Source organism: Daphnia pulex, chromosome 5 (genome assembly GCF_021134715.1).
Source record: "Daphnia pulex isolate KAP4 chromosome 5, ASM2113471v1".
Taxonomy (NCBI): domain Eukaryota; kingdom Metazoa; phylum Arthropoda; class Branchiopoda; order Diplostraca; family Daphniidae; genus Daphnia; species Daphnia pulex.
In genome coordinates, this window is record NC_060021.1 from 773373 (window position 1) to 791412 (window position 18040).

General features: G+C 39.5%; 4 protein-coding genes, 1 long non-coding RNA gene and 1 other non-coding gene across 7 annotated transcripts; 4 read left to right on the forward strand and 2 right to left on the reverse strand.

The window, feature by feature from the left end:
• Positions 1-1159: 1159 nt before the first annotated feature.
• On the forward strand, positions 1160-3757 carry LOC124194085 (adenosine deaminase 2-like). Its single transcript, XM_046588116.1, has 10 exons — positions 1160-1563; positions 1673-1710; positions 1800-2016; positions 2103-2272; positions 2372-2554; positions 2699-2815; positions 2881-3063; positions 3141-3230; positions 3315-3427; positions 3516-3757. The coding sequence occupies exons 1-10, from the start codon at positions 1242-1244 to the stop codon at positions 3631-3633; spliced, it is 1551 nt and encodes a 516-aa protein (XP_046444072.1). The 5' UTR covers positions 1160-1241; the 3' UTR covers positions 3634-3757.
• On the reverse strand, positions 3594-6147 carry LOC124194086 (polyglutamylase complex subunit TTLL1-like). 2 transcript variants are annotated; one of them, XM_046588117.1, is made up of 10 exons: positions 5840-6147; positions 5560-5625; positions 5216-5480; positions 4854-5144; positions 4740-4790; positions 4545-4665; positions 4412-4448; positions 4273-4345; positions 4080-4189; positions 3594-3992 (listed from the first exon to the last, which is right to left on the reverse strand). In XM_046588117.1, the coding sequence occupies exons 1-10, from the start codon at positions 5947-5949 to the stop codon at positions 3842-3844; spliced, it is 1275 nt and encodes a 424-aa protein (XP_046444073.1). In that variant the 5' UTR covers positions 5950-6147; the 3' UTR covers positions 3594-3841. The 2 variants fall into 2 exon arrangements, with proteins under 2 accessions (XP_046444073.1, XP_046444074.1); XM_046588118.1 differs by lacking the exon at positions 5560-5625 and having other exon boundaries at positions 5840-5920.
• On the forward strand, positions 6141-6213 carry Trnat-agu. Its single transcript has one exon. It is a non-coding gene; the product is annotated as a tRNA-Thr (tRNA).
• A 380-nt stretch (positions 6214-6593) lies between these two features.
• LOC124194082 (AP-3 complex subunit delta-1-like) lies at positions 6594-12566 on the forward strand. The gene is made up of 20 exons (XM_046588110.1): positions 6594-6936; positions 7008-7103; positions 7178-7306; positions 7382-7522; positions 7594-7723; positions 7782-7921; positions 8253-8326; positions 8485-8584; positions 8668-8862; positions 8927-9075; positions 9146-9391; positions 9452-9614; positions 9687-9904; positions 9972-10453; positions 10533-10686; positions 10788-11298; positions 11366-11638; positions 11715-11882; positions 11957-12082; positions 12154-12566. The coding sequence occupies exons 1-20, from the start codon at positions 6841-6843 to the stop codon at positions 12241-12243; spliced, it is 3681 nt and encodes a 1226-aa protein (XP_046444066.1). The 5' UTR covers positions 6594-6840; the 3' UTR covers positions 12244-12566.
• On the reverse strand, positions 12560-15290 carry LOC124194089. Its single transcript, XM_046588122.1, has 3 exons — positions 14270-15290; positions 12972-13082; positions 12560-12911 (listed from the first exon to the last, which is right to left on the reverse strand). Exons 1-3 carry the CDS (start codon positions 14978-14980, stop codon positions 12753-12755), a joined length of 981 nt encoding a protein of 326 aa, XP_046444078.1. The 5' UTR covers positions 14981-15290; the 3' UTR covers positions 12560-12752.
• Positions 15291-16372: 1082 nt separating this feature from the next.
• LOC124193746 lies at positions 16373-17232 on the forward strand. Its single transcript, XR_006874440.1, has 3 exons — positions 16373-16682; positions 16779-16909; positions 16974-17232. It is a non-coding gene; the product is annotated as an uncharacterized LOC124193746 (long non-coding RNA).
• The last annotated feature ends 808 nt before the right edge of the window (positions 17233-18040 follow it).

Sequence of the window (18040 nt, forward strand, 5' to 3'; positions counted from 1 at the left end):
GATGGCATCCCCGTTCATCCCTGACTCCGAGAAAGTTTGCATCATCCATTCGAATTAACGTTCCATCGACACGGAAGTGGAGGACTGAAGGTCAAGAAACAAGAATATCGATAACTCGTCTCAAATGTAGAATTTTTTCGGTCCGCAATTTCCTTATCAACAGTCTCCATCAAAAGTAAGTCTACTAGTCTTCTTCATTTGTTTATTAAATTATTATATTCTGTCAAATTCAAAAGAAAATTTCATAATCTTGAACTTGATTAATAATTTTAAATATTCGACGCAGCGATCGTCATTCTTGCTTGTTCTATTTGTTATCGAAAGAATTGACGTATAGAAACACTTCATGGCCACAAGTTAGCAAAAATAACATCGCAAAATCTGCACGTCACACCTGTTAATACCTGTTAACATTCACCGCATTCCCATGAATACGTACGTACACGCAGATTCTTACTGCACAGGTGAGGTCAAGTGATGACGCAACTAATGAATTCTCAATTGCACCTTTAGAAATTCGTCCGATGGAAATGCTTCCATTATACACCAAACTGCACTCGTTGTACGAAACTGCCGTAAATAAAAAGGTGGGAGCTCAAAGTTCGTTTCTGAAGAGCCGCACGCTATCATCGCCGTTTGCGTCATCAGCGCACTCCAAGTTAAAGCTATTGCAGGTATAAACAATACATTTAATCATGTCGTTAGTAATTAGAATATGTTAGTCAGAACTATAATGAGTAGGCTTAGCGGTAAAAGTAGGCCTAATTTGATCATTTTCGATCATTTCAAGAAAAAAGGAAATCAGAAGATTTTTTAATAGGGAAGTTAAAAACCAAACGCCGTTTTTGTTTGCCATGCCATAACCATTTCGACCGCTTATAAGGGATAGATATCATAAAGCTTTATTATGATTATTGTTCGACTTCGAACATGTGAAATAAGAGACTACTTCCTTTCGTATCAGTTTTAATCCTATGTTACTGCAGTATATACTACAGAATAGTTATCGTGCATCGTACTCGAGCTGATGTTGCCACAGCATGTTGCAGCAAGCGAGAATTATAATAATCGTATTGCTTTCAAATGATAAGCACTGGGTCATATCTGGTGACAGTTGTACAGCTCGCATAAACAGCATGTATATAAACAGGAGTCTGCTGGAATCCAAAAATCAGTCGCTTGTTCACAGGTCGTCGGGACGGGTTGAGCGTTCGTTATTGTCGACCGACAAAATTAACAAAATGCCACGTTTAATTGCTATTTCAGCTTTAGGCCTACTTGCTGTCTTGTTGTTAGCTCACAGTGCCTATTCGGTCGACGTCAACGAATTTCTTGCCCAGCGAGAGCAATTTCTAGCAGAGGAATCGTCCCGTATTTTAGGTGGCAGTATAACGTTGAATGCCGACGAGCAATTGGTCAACAATATGTTGATGACTGCCAAAACACTGGAATACGACCAATCTTTTTCTAATCTCGATTTTGCACCGGCCACCAATTTCTTCCTTTCTAAACCGTCAATGCTTCAATCAGAAGTCTTCAAGTTCATTCAACAAATGCCTAAAGGTAAAAGATTTTTCTCACTTACTACCTCGCTTACTACATGTCAATCATTTTTCTGTTATAAACAATATGCACTACATACTATACTAGGACATTTTATTTTATAAAATAGGCGGTGTTTTGCATATTCACGATATCGCCGTTACTCCGGTACAGTAAAACCATCAGCGTTTTTCCATGTCACTTTTCTGCTGTCGTTGTGTGCATTAACTATATTCATTCATCATATTATAATTTAGTTGGAATTCCTCATTAATGACGCAAGCTACCGCCCGAATCTTTACGTTTGCTCTCCACCCAAAGATCCCGTTTTCTTTCAGTATGCTTCATCCGCTCCGGCTAATCTAGTAGACTGTCAATGGACTTTGGTGTCGGACAGACGAGCACAAGAAGGTCCGGAACAATTTGATGCTTGGCTCCGGTCAAAGTTATCACTCTACACCCCAACCCCGCAAGGTTTTTCTCTTTTATATACTTTATTCCACTTGAGAAAATGCGCAGTAAAGCTATATAATAATGTCTATATCTGTTTTGCCTTTTAGAGACATATCCGAACATAAATTCTGTATGGACTGCATTCGAAAACACGCTTATCGCCGCCAGTGGAATAATTACTTATGCTCCAGTATTTACGGACTATTTTTATCAGGGCCTTCAATCTTTTTATGACGACAACGTGCAGTATATAGAAATCCGCACCACCTTACCCCTGGTTTGTTTGATTTCAACCCAGTAACAAACTGAACAAGATTTATGCAATTTGGGTTGATAACAAAAGGAATGCGGATCAATGTTTGCATTTGTCTCATAGGTTTATGACTTAGACGGCACATTCACGGACGAAGTGCAAGTGACGCAACTTTATAAGGACACCTTTGATCGCTTCAAAAATGACAATCCCGATTTCAGCGGGGCTAAAATAATCTTTGCCCCGTTGCGTCGGGTTGACACTGCAACGATGACGAAATATTTGGAGTTGGCGTCTCAGCTTAAGGTCATACATACAGATATAGCTTGTTTTATGATACTACTGTTTATAAAAGGATTTTTTTTATTGCACTAATTTCACTAATTTTTTATGAGATGTCTGTCATCTGAAATCTTTAAAACCACAATTTTCTGTTTTAATTTTTCACAGGCTCAATTTCCAGATGTAGTTGCTGGTTTTGATTTAGTTGGTCAGGAAGATTTAGGCCCTCCCCTTAAAGATTTCTTGAGCCAATTTCTCGCAGGCGCTGCTGACCCAAATCTTCATGTAATCAAAATTATAATTCAGTTAATTTTTTAAAAAATCTATTCAAACATTCAAATTATTTACAGTACTTTTTCCATGCGGGGGAAACCAATTGGCATGGCACGGATGTGGACGAGAACCTTATTGATGCCATTCTCCTGAACGCAACTCGTATTGGACATGGCTTCGCTGTCGCTAAACATCCAAGCGTCATGGACATGGCCAGATCTAAAGGAGTTCCGGTGGAAGTTTGCCCTATCTCCAACCAGGTCTTTAAATAATAGATCTAACCGTGTAACCGTTTTAAAGAACAATTCGTGAATGAGTGCGCGTAATTTTTGTTTAGGTGCTTTCATTGGTGGCCGATTTGCGTAATCACCCTGCCGCAATGCTTTTTACCAGCGGATTTCCGTTAGTTATCAGCTCGGATGATCCGGTATTTTTTTTTAAATGGAAACCTATTTTCATTCTTTTCTGACTCTTATTCAAAATATTTAAAATGTCGTTTCTCTGCTAATAGGCATCGTGGGAAGCAGTTGCTCTAAGTTCGGATTTTTACATGGCTTTCATGGGCCTGGCCGGAAGGAAGGCCGACCTTCGAACCTTGAAACAGTTAGCTATCAACTCGATTATGTAAGATACTTTCCTGTTTAATGGTTTAAATGTCGTGGGAATATTATCGATAATGTTTCTAACTAAAAATTTAACAATAACTGAGCAGGTTCAGTGCCATGAGTACCGACGAGAAAAATTCAGCCATGGCAGAATGGTATAAGCGTTGGAATACTTTTATCCTCAATCAGTACAATAATTACAAGACCAAACACAACCTGATTTGAACACCCCTACGAAAATAATTCAAGACATAAATTAATCGACACAGCAATCATTATCGAGAGGCTTTATTGTATTGAAATGAAACACATAATTCGTAGCAGCTTTAATAAACACAGTGCAATATTATAAATCATTTCTATTTGTCGTTGTGAAAATTGAAAAATATCTATTATAGGCCTACCATTTACAACAGGATGAAAGAATTTTACTCTACTTATTCCTGCTAATATCAGATCGGGATGACTTTGCTTTGTTGGCTTTGTTTTGACGAGCATAAGCAGAACCGACTTTAGCTTCCTCGTCAATTAGCACAATCCAACCTCGCAGAGCTTCGGCAGATGGACGTTTATTCCATTTGGCACTTAAAAAAAAGGTGGATAAATAAAAAATAATTTCCACGGTGAATTTACAAGATTTAATTTTAATTAATTATATAATGAGAAATTACTTTGGAACTCCATCAGGAGGTAATACAACGTTCAGGATGGCATCGATTAAGCTGAGTTTAAGGAAGTGATCTGTGTTGGTAGTTGTCGACAGAGAAGGAGATGCATTCACCTTTTAATGAAATTCAAATGAAATTCAAAATTCAAATGAGAAATTTCAAAAATTTAATTCAAGCTTGAATTTTCATTACATACTTCAATCAGCCAGGGTTTCAAATTGGCGTCGATGATAATATCATAGCCATAACACTCGAAGCAATGAGGATCGCTGCAATAAATTAAGATATGGTAATCACAATTTAAAATTATTTTCAGAACGTAAAGCAGAATTCACCTTAACATCATTGGTGCCACGGCTTTCAGTGAGTGCCCTATCCGCAAAAAAAAAAAATATATAAAAATAAGTTATTCTTTTCTTCTTGGTATAATAAAAATGTTCTAGTTAATTCTTCGACCCATTAATTTACCAATAACCCAACAAATTTCTTGCCACAGTAAATCGGCAGCATCACTGCCTCGGAGACTTGCGATGTAAAAGAGTAGATCGTCAACACTCCATTTCCCTCCGTGATGTGGGTTGTAATCATCCTGAACACATAGTTCCAATTTAATCCATTTAAAGTTAAGAAACACAAAATTAATTCAACTGCTGATTGAGTTACCCCTTGTTTTTGAATGGCTACGTTGGTTAAATGAACAAGCATGTTATCCATCTAAATGATAAAACATGAATGTTGATATCATTTTAACAGTGCTGCAAAATTTAAAACACAGACCTGATGAGTGCTGCGATCGTATTTGGCGCTGCAAAACCGACAGAATCCGCGCCGAAACAAATACGCCCGAATGGGTCGGAACGACGTCACCAACACATAAAGGCGAAGGTCGAATTTCTTGCCGCCGATCAGGAGGGGCGATTCAATGTACTTTGAAATGACGTAAGATTCGCGCGGCGGTGCCGTCGGCTGCGCACCGCCGCCCCCAATCGCGGATGATTGAACGGCCGCGTGACGGCCGAACGACGATGCAGAATTTCCCTCATTCGACCACTTTTTAATTCTCGAAAGCTGCGAATTAAGTTTAAAAAAATAAAATATTAGACCTATAGCGTTAATTTTGATGGAATTCACTTTATTACCTTGGTGACAAGGAAGATGCCCGATCCTTGAGAACGCCCGCAAGGTTTCATGATCCAAGTGCACGTCGGACAGCGTCGATACTCTTCGGCAAAGAGATTGTAATCGGCAGGTAAAACAAAAGTGACTGGCACAAATTCAAGATTGAACTGCGATCGCTCTCGGGTTTCTCGTTCTTTGTCCTGCTCACGTTTGTAGCGCTTAATATTCTTGACCATCAAGTCTTTTCGGGTTAGTTCGTAATGGTTAGGAAAATGGTTAATCATTCTGGGGAAAAAATGAAAGACAATTGCCTGTTTATTTAAAGTTGAATTTTTTAAAATATTTGATTTGGTTATTCGTTTACTGATAGTCACCGAGACGATATGAACTTTCAGCTGAGAATAAACTGCGACATGTTTGAGTATTTGCCCTTCATAAAGAAATACGACACCAACATTTTAGTGAAAACATTCGACATCTAAGGTCGACAATTTTTTTTGGTGTTCTCGTGTTAACTCAAGACAAATTGAATTCTTTACATAGGAAGATAAAGTATGACTGTCCAAGTGCAAAAGTGCGGTTTGCATAATAATCACGGGAAAAGTACGTTTTAGCCTCTGTGATGAAATGAATAAGATCCATACCAATAGAAATTCCAATCTTCATCTGATGTTGCTGACGTCCAGCCGCGTTTCAAGAAATTAGCCGTCACAACTGACTTTTCCATGTCAGTAAAATAACTAATTCTTGACATGATGAGTCGATTAAATGTGAAAATAGTAGCAAATTTGAAAAGAAACTGTGTTATCAACAGTACGCCAACTTCCCCAAAAACTGTAGTCAACGAAACGTTGGCCGTTGGTTATCTATTGATTTAACTGGTACTCGGCGACCAGTAGTCAATCTTGATAAGATTTCTTTATAAAATCTGTTCTTATTTCACAAGGTCTCATGGCTTAGATGGCAAAGCGCCTGCCTAGTAAGCAGGAGATCACGAGTTCGAGTCTCGTTGGGACCTAAATTTTTAATTTCAATTTATCTGTAATTTTGTTTAAATCTCTCTTAGATTGCTCTTACATGATATTTTTATTGTTTATTTGTTTGTTCTGTGATAAGCCTTGATAAGCGCCACCGATTTGAAAACTAATTACCGTTCGGTAGTTAATGATAGTCTTTACACTTCAGTCTTCACCATTGTCTTCATTCGCCAATTGCTCAATTTTCCTCTAATTTCAAAAATTATTAGAATTACCACTCCCTCATTCCGACTGTAGTCGATGGCAAGTGTCACGATCGTGTTAATAAGAAACTCGACGTGTCTTTTCCGTGCATTTTTTTCCGTTTTGGAGGGGGCGGCGAACTCTAGAGATGAAGGCTTCTGTTCATGTCCGCTAGGTGGTTGCCAAACCAGATTTACGTGGTGTGTGTTTCTTCTGTCATTTTTCCCTTCAGAAGGAACTTTTGGGGCTTTTCCGCCGCCTCCGCTCATAGCACATAATATCTTTATTCCTAATTTGCGATATTAGTTGGAATCTTTAAGTGTTTTGGTGACTATATCCTAAGTTGTGAGACACCTGTCCGACATTTGAAGGGTGTTTATTCCAGGAAGATTGCGCCTCTTCAGTGAAACCATCATCTTATAATCATGGCTCTTACTAAATTAAAGGGAAACCTTGAAAGGATATTGGACAAAAATCTGGCTGATTTAGTAAGAGGCATCAGAAACAACAAGGAAAATGAAGTATGCAAAAATTTTCTTCAGTCTTGTTCCCAAAAGTTGGATGTATACATTCTGTCTGTGCTATTTTTCAGGTCAAGTATATCGCTCAATGTATTGAAGAAATCAAGGCAGAGCTCAAGCAAGAAAACATTGCAGTAAAAGCTAACGCTGTGGCAAAGCTGTCATATGTACGGTTATTTGATTTATTACATTGATAATTGTGTCATTTTTAACGTAATCAATATGTTTACTTCCTTGTTAGCTTCAAATGATTGGCTATGACATCAGCTGGGCTGGCTTCAATGTAATTGAGGTTATGAGCTCTAATAAATTCACTTTCAAAAGAATAGGATATTTAGCTGCATCCCAAAGCTTCCATCAAGACACTGAGGTACTGGATTATATTTAATTGATTTTCTCTGTTTGTTTTTATAGCTAATTTTTTGTTATTACACTTTCTTAATAGGTACTCATGTTAACCACAAATATGATCAGGAAAGATTTGAGTAGTCAAAATCAGTACGACGCTGGTGTGACATTATCAGGATTGGCATGTTTCATCAATCAAGATTTAGCCAGAGACCTAGCAAATGATCTGATGACATTGGTATGTTCCTTTTTGTTCTCTTCTCATTCATTGGATTTTTTATTGATTTTCCCTTGAATGTTTTTCTCCAGTTGTCTTCAACTAAGCCTTACATAAGGAAAAAAGCCGTGTTGCTTATGTATAAAGTTTTCCTTTCGTTTCCCGATGCCTTGCGGCCTGCATTCCCCCGTCTAAAAGAAAAGCTGGAAGATCCGGATCCCGGTATCGTATCTAGAGATACGTGACTGAACGCAGCCCATTATCGATTGCTTTTGCGTAGGTGTACAATCGGCCGCTGTTAACGTCATTTGTGAGCTGGCCAGAAAGAACCCCAAAAATTATCTCAGCCTGGCCCCAATTTTCTTCAAATTGATGACATCATCTACCAATAATTGGATGCTCATCAAGATCATTAAATTGGTAAGCCTCCGTAATGATGGGGTACAGTATACTGGGTATTCTAGACTAACAAAGTTTAATGGTCGAAAAAGAATCGATGTTTTCGTCAAAATTGTTCCATAATCCGATACGTTCTTATTAGTTGAATGCAATGACACAGTGCGATTCTCGCCTAAGCAAGTGCATAAGCCAACCACTTATAGCCATAATAAAAAGGTATCAGTCGTGAAAAGAGCGATAAAATTGTAAGGCTTGACTAGGATTTCATTTCCTCCCTTAGTAGATCAATATTGACCGCATTCCCTTGAAATTTTTTTTGTTTTCACTTGCTTATTATTTTGTGTATTTACAGTTTGGAGCTTTAACACCCTTAGAGCCTCGCCTTGGCAAAAAGCTGATTGAACCTTTAACTAATTTGATTCACAGGTAACAACAAAAAATGTCAACACCTTCCTATTTGATTTGTGCAACACTAGCTTTGCGCTAGACTATCAATTTTGATCTGTCGCCATATTTGATTATTTGCTGCTTTCATTCATTTTTGCCAACATTATTTTTAATCGATATCGCATAATTTTTTCCAGCACTTCAGCGATGTCGCTGCTCTATGAATGTATCAACACTGTCATTGCGGTTCTAATTTCCATATCGACCGGCATGCCTAGTCACAGTGCATCTATTCAGGTACCACCAACCGATCCCTTATCGTTTCAACATATTCGATATTTTCAAAAGAAATCAACTCATTTTCCATTTTTTTAATTTAGCTGTGTGTTCAGAAGTTGCGTATTTTGATCGAAGACTCTGATCAGAATTTGAAATACCTTGGTCTACTAGCCATGTCCAAGATCTTGAAAACGCACCCGAAATCCGTTCAAGCGCACAAGGATTTGATCCTGCTTTGCCTTGATGATAAAGACGAATCGATACGGTTACGCGCTCTAGACCTTCTCTACGGAATGGTTCGCTTCACATTTTCTTTAAAAATAAACCAATTTTTAAATTGTTTCTTTTGGTTTTGTAAAGGTGTCAAAGAAGAACCTCATGGAAATTGTCAAGAAACTGATGGTGCACATGGATCGAGCAGAAGGAACGCAGTACCGTGACGAGCTTCTTTCTAAAATCATCGAAATTTGCTCTCAAGATAATTATCATTTCATTACCAATTTTGAATGGTATTCTAGAGTACTCGTAGTGAATGAATTGATTGAAAAACTCAACCGCTCCATCTCTTCCTTTTTTTAGGTACATAAGCGTTTTGGTGGATTTGAGTCGAATGGAAGGCCTCCGCCAGGGTCACGTTGTGGCTTCTCAGCTGATGGATGTAGCGATCCGCGTTCCTGCCATTCGTCCATTTTCTGTTGAACAAATGGCTCTCTTGTTGGAAACATCGAGTGGCTTTGCTATTCGTGGAATCACCGGACAAGTGGCCTTCTCTTCCATGTGCGAAGTGCTTTACGCAGCCGCCTGGATCTGTGGAGAATTCGCATCGTAAGGATTTTTTGTGTAACTCCGTTGGAAACAATTAAATAATATCTTTTATTTTTATAGGCATCTTAAAGAGCCCGAAGCAGTTTTAGAATGTATATTGAAAAGCAAAGTGACTGTACTCCCTGGTCACATTCAAGCTGTTTTCATCCACAATCTGATGAAGCTTTACGCTCACATTCTTCACAAAGCATCCACGGCGGATGAGAAAGAGAAAGCACAATTGGTACTAAATTTTGTTTATGGCTTCATCCAATTCAAATTCTATTTCAACATTTCCCTGTTTTTGTCTTGAAAGATGCTGTGTGTCCTTCAAGAGCGACTGACTCCGTTCATGCAAAGTGCCGATTTGGAGGTTCAGGAGCGCGCCAGCACCGCTGTCCACGTCCTCAAAGTGATTTCCAAATTGCAGGACGCTGGCGAAGGAGACGTTGTCAACGAATTGATGCAGCTCTTCCAAGGCGAGCTGAATCCAGTAGCGCCTAAAGCTCAGCGCAAAGTTCCATTACCTGAAGGGTAAGCCACAAATTTGAAAAAACCGTTTCGTTGAGAAACTTTTGGTTTACAATTTCTGCTCGTTTAGTTTGGATTTGGACGCCTGGATCAACGAACCGGAACCAGAGTCGGACGAAGAACCCAAAGCTGACGGAGGAGGGTCCCTTGATATTTTCTACAAGTCGAGCACATCCGCGCCCGACTTCCGCGACGGCTACCAAGGCGAAGGCGTTTACGACGAAGGTGACCAGGCCCAGTCAGACGACGTCCGCCAGCAGACGCTTCGGCAGCAGCAGGTGCGCCGCGAAGCCCTTCGCGTCGAGCAGGCCAGCAACCCGCATTATCTCAAGGGTTCCAGCCAAGCGCGACGGTCACCTTCGTCTTCCTCGCAATTATTATCTCCGACCGAAGAGATCCCCGTCATGTCCATCAACTTGTCCGTTCCACTTCAGGTCTCCACTAGTAGGAAACTCTCCGACAAATACTTGGAGCTCGAACGAAACAAGGAAGCGTCTTCCGATTCCAAGAAACATCGATCCAAGCGGGACAAGAAAAAGAAGAAAAAGAAGGGTAAATACCTGTTCAATTCAACAATATTTTTTATTGCAGTGTAATAACGTTTGATTGTTATCCTCTCTGGTTATAATAGGTTCCAGCGACGAGGAAGAGGCCGCCGCCGAGATTGTTGCTCCACAAGTGATATCTACCATGGAGTTGCCGGAAGGAGCGCGATTGTCGGACTCTGAAGACGATGGGCGACCACAGACGGACCCCCACCGCGCATTGAACATTGATTTAGAAGAGTATGTTTTTTTTATTATGGGCTTGGCTTTCATTTGGTTGTTATGTAATTTCACGCTCTACTTTTTGGGAATTTCTTTGCCATTTGCCATTTTTCCCACAGCCATTCTTATCCGAAAGAAAAACCGGTGGTGCGAGTAACCCTGGAACCGGCAGCTGCGCCACCAATCCCAGCCAAATCCAAGAAACCCAAGTCGAGAAACGGGGTAGAAGGTCTCAAGGAAGAGAAAGCCAAGAGAAAGAAAACGAAACAGGAGAAAGAGGAGAATGCACCGCCGCCGCTGCCACCGACGACTAAGGGCGTTAACCTCAATGACGATCTTGACTTTTGGTTGTCGGCCAGCAACGGCAACGACGCCAAGGAAAAGAAAGTCGTCGCGAAAGGTGAACTGACCATCGATGAAACTGCCACGGCGGCCGACTCCCAGAAGACGGCCAAGAAGACAAAAGACAAGAAGGAAAAGAAAGACAAGAAAGAGAAGAAAGCCAAAAAAGAAAAGAAGAAGAAGGACATCAAAGACTTTGATGACCAAAACAATCATCTGTCGGATAGTGTCATTGCTCCGGTCGCGATTGCGTGGAAATCCTTAGTAGATGACAAACGTCTCGTCATGGTAAAAATTCAACCATAGGTAACCCGAAATCGTTTATAGTTGTTCATTTCACTTTTGTTTGTTGCAGAAATATCGTGTTGTCGCTGTACCTCACGATCAGCACCAAGTATTAGTCCCGGTACAGCTCCACAATCGCAGTGGCAAACTGATTCATTCGATGATCTTTAATGTGGTCGACTCTACCAACGCCCGTCTATGCCGTGGGCAGCACGAGCAAGACGGGGTGGAATTGCCTCACCAGTTAGCCAGCCAAAGCCGAGTCGAAATTCCATTTGCTTTCGCTGTCGCCGACAGCACCATGCTGCACCAGCTCAGAGGTGTTTTGACCTACATGACTCAGGTATCAAGTCTACCAAATACTACTAATTTTCCCCCTCGGGTGATATTAATTGAATTCTTTTGCTATAAATGTGAAGGGAGAAAACGGATCTGTCTCGGAAAAGTTGGATTTCAAACTGCAAATTCCATGTAGCGTCTTCCTCTCTTCTGACCCCATCAGTGGCGATCAATTTGCCGAATTATTGGCTTCCCAGGAACTGATCGGCAAAGACAAGGCAGTGTGCGAAGGAATTGCTTTATCTCAGGTACAGCCATTTTTTAAAGATTGGTCTTTTAATCTATTATTAATTTTTAATACGTGAATTCTAAATGTCTATAGGCGATTGATCGTGTCAGTAGAGAGCTTAATATGCGTTTAGTCGAAATGGATAGTTCGGGAACATCCGCCTCGTTATACTGTCGCCACTCCACCGCTCATCATCTCTGCATTCTCATGAAATCACAGGTATTTGCAGCTAGAAAATGATTTAGGTGTGTTGCCAGATTTTTATTTAATAATCTATCAATTGTAATTAGGCGGATGGTCGGCTGAGCATTTACGGAAAGAGCAGTAACCCGTCGTTGGTATCGTCGGTCATGGAAGAAATGCGGCAAATGTTTGCTTAATACAAAACGTGTCGCTCCTGTCGATCCGGTTTGACGCATTAAACCTAAGATGATGTTTCAATGCAAAACCTGAAGGGAAGTTTATAACCGAAAAGCCGAAAAGAGAGAAAAAAAAAGAGCCTTTTTGAAGTTGTTAACCTATTCCAAGTTGAATTCTAATGTCAATCCAATCTTAACATGTTACTGTATTTTTCTAAGTGGATAAGGGTTGGGCGAGATGGTGAAGCGCAATTGGATCGGTGGTCATGAATCATCTTGTGCTCAGCTTCCGTAAACTTCAAAACAAACAACAGCGAAAGAGAAATATACAATTTGGTTGATTATCTTAATGTATAATTGGCGTCCTTTTGAGACTGTTTAATCTGAGATACAGAAAGGAAAGAAAGAAAAAAAACAAACAGTACAAAAGCGTATATAAATCCGATTACAAGCATGCATAGTAAAATCCAGTTTTACTACAATGGGTATACCTGCTAGAGAAAAACTAAATACCTGGGCGTAACAAACTTTTAGTAGCATAAGAAAATGAGAAATTCAGTATTAGATATGACTGTCGCATTGTGGACATCCACCGCCTCACAGATGTAAGACCCACAATCTTGGGGTTTCAATTGGCGGATGGTCAGGTAAGCCGAGTCGGAAACGACGGACACTCCATAACGGGGATCCTATCAAATGAAATTAATTAAAGTATAGAACAAATTAAATATTTCTAGATAATAATTTACCTTGTGGATCATTTGAGTTCCAAAAGCGATCGGTGTTTTAATTGTAGATTCCAGCAAATTGTTTTGCGTTTCGGCCACACTTCTGTGTTGCGTTTTGTACCATTGAAACTCCTGCATTGTAATAAAACAAATAATTATGACTAGACATTTTACGAAGAGGTAACTTTTTTAAAAGTTGACAATGTCTTTATAATAATCTAGGTTTAGTATTTCACGCTTTCTGATGCGGAAGGTCCTTTAGCTACCAACCATTAGAAAAACGAAATCGCCAAAAAGGTTTTTTCCATCTTTGAGACTGACATCACAAAAAATGTTAACTTTCTTGCACGTCGTCTAGACGAGCTTTCTTATTATGCAAGTAAGAAACTTCTAATTTGCAAGTTGTGAAAATACTAGCAGGTTTCAAGAATTAGGAGTCAAGATGTAGTAACAGCTAAGGAAATGCTTCGTCAATCTAAAAGAATAAGATGAACAGAAGTGCAATATAAAAAGATATTGTGTTGTTGCGTTCAACCATCCAGCACACGTTCTCCCTGGACATTTCTCTTTCGTTTTTAAAAAACAGAAGGAAAAAGTCGAACGAAACCATTGCCACTTATTATTTCGCCTCCGGTTTAAGGATAAACTAATGGCGTGTGTTTCACTAATTAAAATCTAAGAATGAAATCGTTTAAAGTTCCATTTGGGCCCCCATTTTTCACTCTTCCAAACTATCCAACAATTTATTATTTAAATGGAGTTTTTTCGTGGCGTTATTATATAACTTGAAGCACAGCATATACAGACGTGGGTAATGCAGCACCCCATTACATGCATCGCACGTTCTCCGCCTACAGCGCCAGCGCTGGAGAAAGTGTTGGAGAAAGTAAAAATCCCCCGGCTGTGTCTATCGCTGCCGCTTTTGGAGTTGCTGGCCGCTCTTCAAATACTATTCTTCAATTTAGGTGATGGCTTTTGGCTATATGCAGTCCATAGATAACCACATGTTTTTTTTTTCGCATTGCCAGCAATGTAAATATCCCTTTTCACGCATAAGCAAACAGCAATATCCATTTCCGTGCTGGGACATGCGTAGAAAGCCGCAGCACACTATCTACACAGCTGGTTCACTATATATTTCTCCTGACCAACACAACTTATTGCCACCCATAAAATGTTTCTTTTTGGACATGACGGAACTTTCCTCGAACAAGAAAATGTAGGCTAAAAATTAAGTTACGCTCTAACATATCCGCTCTTAAAGTAATTTAAGTAATAGCCAAATAATTCAATGCAATAATTGGAAAATTCAAATTTACCACTGGTTGCTGAAGTTGCTGCTGCTTTGGCCAAGAGCAGGTAATGGTCAAGTCGTGCAGCAGTTTAGGGCAAGATGAAGTTCTGGTTAGCAGCCGATAAGGTTTGGCCACCGATTTTTTGACAATTAAAGATGGAGACTGTTGCTGGCGACTCTGAATATTCACCGCCTGTTTGATGGGCTTCGAGTAAGGCCATGGCCAGCGATCCTGAGCAGGACTACCAGTGACCGAAGTACCGATGGGAGATTGATTAATCTCTGGGCTTTTGGCCTGTCTGACGATAGTGGTGTGATCGGGATTCAAATTAGGTGAATTGGCCCTTCTCCCTTCAGTTTGAGCCGCCGGTGGAATGAATTCGGAATGCGGAACCGGCGAAAAATTAGGGACGAAAAACTCATCCGCATCCAGGAAGCGAATTTTAGAGACGCCAACTGCTCCACTGTGAGGCGAAGAAGCCAAAGTCGGACTGGGATTGGCTGGCCGGAAACTGGCCACGACCGGCGATTGGATGGAATGCTGCTGGTCGTTGTCTTCCGATTGCGATCGGAAGAGAATATCTTTCAACGATCGGTACTGAACTAAATCCCTGCTCGTTTCCACCGGGAAAAAGACATTGGGCGCCACTGATTGGATCAACACTGATGCGATAAGAACAAACAGCAGCAGCAGCAGCTTAGAAAATACGGCGACGTAACACACGGAAGAGGACATGCTATTGACTTGCGCTGCACAACTCTTCTCAAGACGTTCTGACGAGAAAGCTGTTGCTTTACAAGTCCAGCAAAGCCTGCAGGATGACGGCGACAGCACACACACTCACAAACATTCAGCCCGGAGATGAAAGTCGCCTCTTAGCTCTTGTTGTTGTTGTACACCCTGTTGTCCGATGGAATCGAGTTGAAATGCTTACAAAAGGGAGGGGGCAGTGCTGCGGAGAAAGTTGACTTGGATGATATTGTATGTATTTTCACTTGTGTATTTCTTTATACAAGCCAAGGTACCTCCTTTTTCACAAGACAAAATAATCTGAAAAAAAAATTCCCGGAAAAAATTCGCGGTGAACGCAACAGTAAATCAAAGTCTGAAATCGAAAAGAAATTGGTTTCACGTTACCTTTTTTTTTTCGTTCGACCATTTAGGAGCTATAAAAGCAAACAATCGGGCTGTTATCAAAAGAAAATTCTTTAAACTCAAAAGAGAAAACTTTAATTCCATACAGCTAGTTTTTAGTGAGATTATTTACTTAATTGAATTAAAATAGAAATAACTAGCCAATTTTATTTTATGGGTGTTTAGAGAAACGTCATATCCACTAAGGATTAATTTTCCGGGAGCGGGAGTTTCAATTCTTGTCAATTTAGTTTGATACCACTTGGGCCACTGTGCACACAGAAAAGCTATATGGAGAATAAACTTACATACATGTTGTTTTGTCACTACAATATGTGAAACCAAATGAGCTTTGAGAAGAGAAACTTGTCGGTTGCGCTCGGCACATGACCAAGCAATCGACCGCATACTTTTTGTTAAAAAATACAACCCATATATTGATTGATGATATGATTGGATTTATATAGTACAGATATTATACGTTGGGTGAATTTGTCTATCGTTTCCCATAGAGAAAAGCTAATCTAGAAAATAACCAATAATACAGGTTGCTAGTAATGCCGAGTGATTTGAGTCCAAAGAGAAAGTAACTATATGGTAGTCATCATGTGGTAGTCACCATAGCAGTCGTCAACTACATATTGTTTACCAGTTTATTGATTATAAGAAATGCAAAAATGAATAATAGAAAATTTTTTAATGTCGAAATAATAAGAAAGATTTTCTGACATTAGCAAATAAAAATCTAAATTGCTACCTTTAGAAGATTAGAAGTAATGAAATCCGCAACGCTGAAGGAATAAATGAACGCGAAAACGGAAACCCTTTAGTGTTTTGCGTGAGTTTTGACTAGATTATACGTAAATTGATAACTTATTATAAATTACTATTTTTTCTAAACCTTTGGAACGGAGCAATCATCTATGTTAGTCCATAGCAGCATGATAGCAGGTCCTTAGTCGTTCAAGTCCCTGCTCCCTGGGCGGGCATCCCAGACGTTTTCCAATCCAGATTTAATTCTTATCCATTTATTTATATTTTCGTGATATGTGCTATTTACAAAATATGATACTGTTACAGGTTTATTAAATTTTTAATTGGTTAGAGTTTAGGTGCGCAACGAGAAGATTGCCCTAATGCCCTACTCCAGCAATGTCTTTGATATGAGGCTCAGAGGTGGCAGCACTTGCACGAGCAGACTGATGTTTACAAAATAAGTCACACCGACTCGGCATCGTCTGCAGCAAAAAAAAAAAAAAAAAAAAACTACTAAACTCTTTTGGCCAATTGTCATCCACTAAAGGTTTGTTAAATTAAAAACTAAGCTTATAGTCTTTGTTTGGCATTTGTCATCTCTTAACCAGCATTTAGCCATGTAACGGTTATTTCTTATAAAAAGGTTTTCACTAGGTTTTTATTCCTTTGCTGTTCTGCCTTATGGATCCTAATCAGCTTCAATCTTTTTGGCTTCCAATAATATTTGAAGCTGGAGCACAAATGGAAGAAATTGACAAACAACAGCAATGGCAGGTAAATTTGTGCAAACCATAATTATATTCTCATTCAAATGATTAATCATGCTGAAATTACAAAGATTGTAGCTGCCATGTTAGGATGCAGTTCTCATCTTGAATGGAACCTAAAATGATTGCATCACCTCCCTGGTCCAATCCATCTCTGCTCCCGCTGCATTGACCGATGTCTAAAACCGAATATGTGGAGCGCTGCATGAAGCAAACTTAATTTATTCACAACACTATAATGATGCTTTTTTTGCTGCTGAATGATGATTTTTTAATTATTAAAATTTCTTTAACATGACTACAGACTGCACAAAAACTGAGTGATCATCACTTATTCTTTTATTCCCTTATTCATTTACATTGCGTGTAAAACATTTTTATACAGTGTCTTGGAAATTTGCAACTTGCATCAGTCCTACGTTAAAATTTACCTACTAGGATTGTGACCCGGCTATATGTGCGTAGACCTGATTCAGCTGACGGCTTTGGGGATTTTTATGTGATACCAAAATTTATGTAGCTAGCAAATTTCGAAAAAAATAAATAAATTGTGTTGGCATCTCCGCTGAATATCTGACCACATTCAATGATGAGCTAAAGCTTCATCGGGCACGGCATGGGAGGAAATAAGGTTCTTTGAACGAGTTGCAGTCTTTTTCTTAACCTGGAATTCATCCCCTGGTTAAAGTAGTTTGTAACATCATACGGATGGCAGCTCTTAAATGTACCAGAAGGAAAAGTGCCCACTCTCTTCTACTGAGTATTAAATAATTCCATGGTAGTAATAGTCTATAACAAGCATTATATCATTTTTTCATTGTCACTGTTTCAGGAGTTTTTCGGGGTGTACACGAATTACTTGTTAGATCCAAGTTGGTATTTCGCCTGAAGGAGGGATTAGCCTACTATATGCAGTTGTCTGTGCTTTTTGGCGACGCATCAGAGATGTTCGACAGTTCGAGTATTCCGCTTCATTTGTCGGTTAAGTAATATTTGCGTATTCAACATTTGTACGTTATCCAATAGTGTTTTACGTACATCATCAGGGTACTATTAAGTCAGAAAACATAACTTGAGCTATAATTTTGTTAAAATTGAAAATTAAGTTTATACATATCACAGAAAATCTAATTATTTC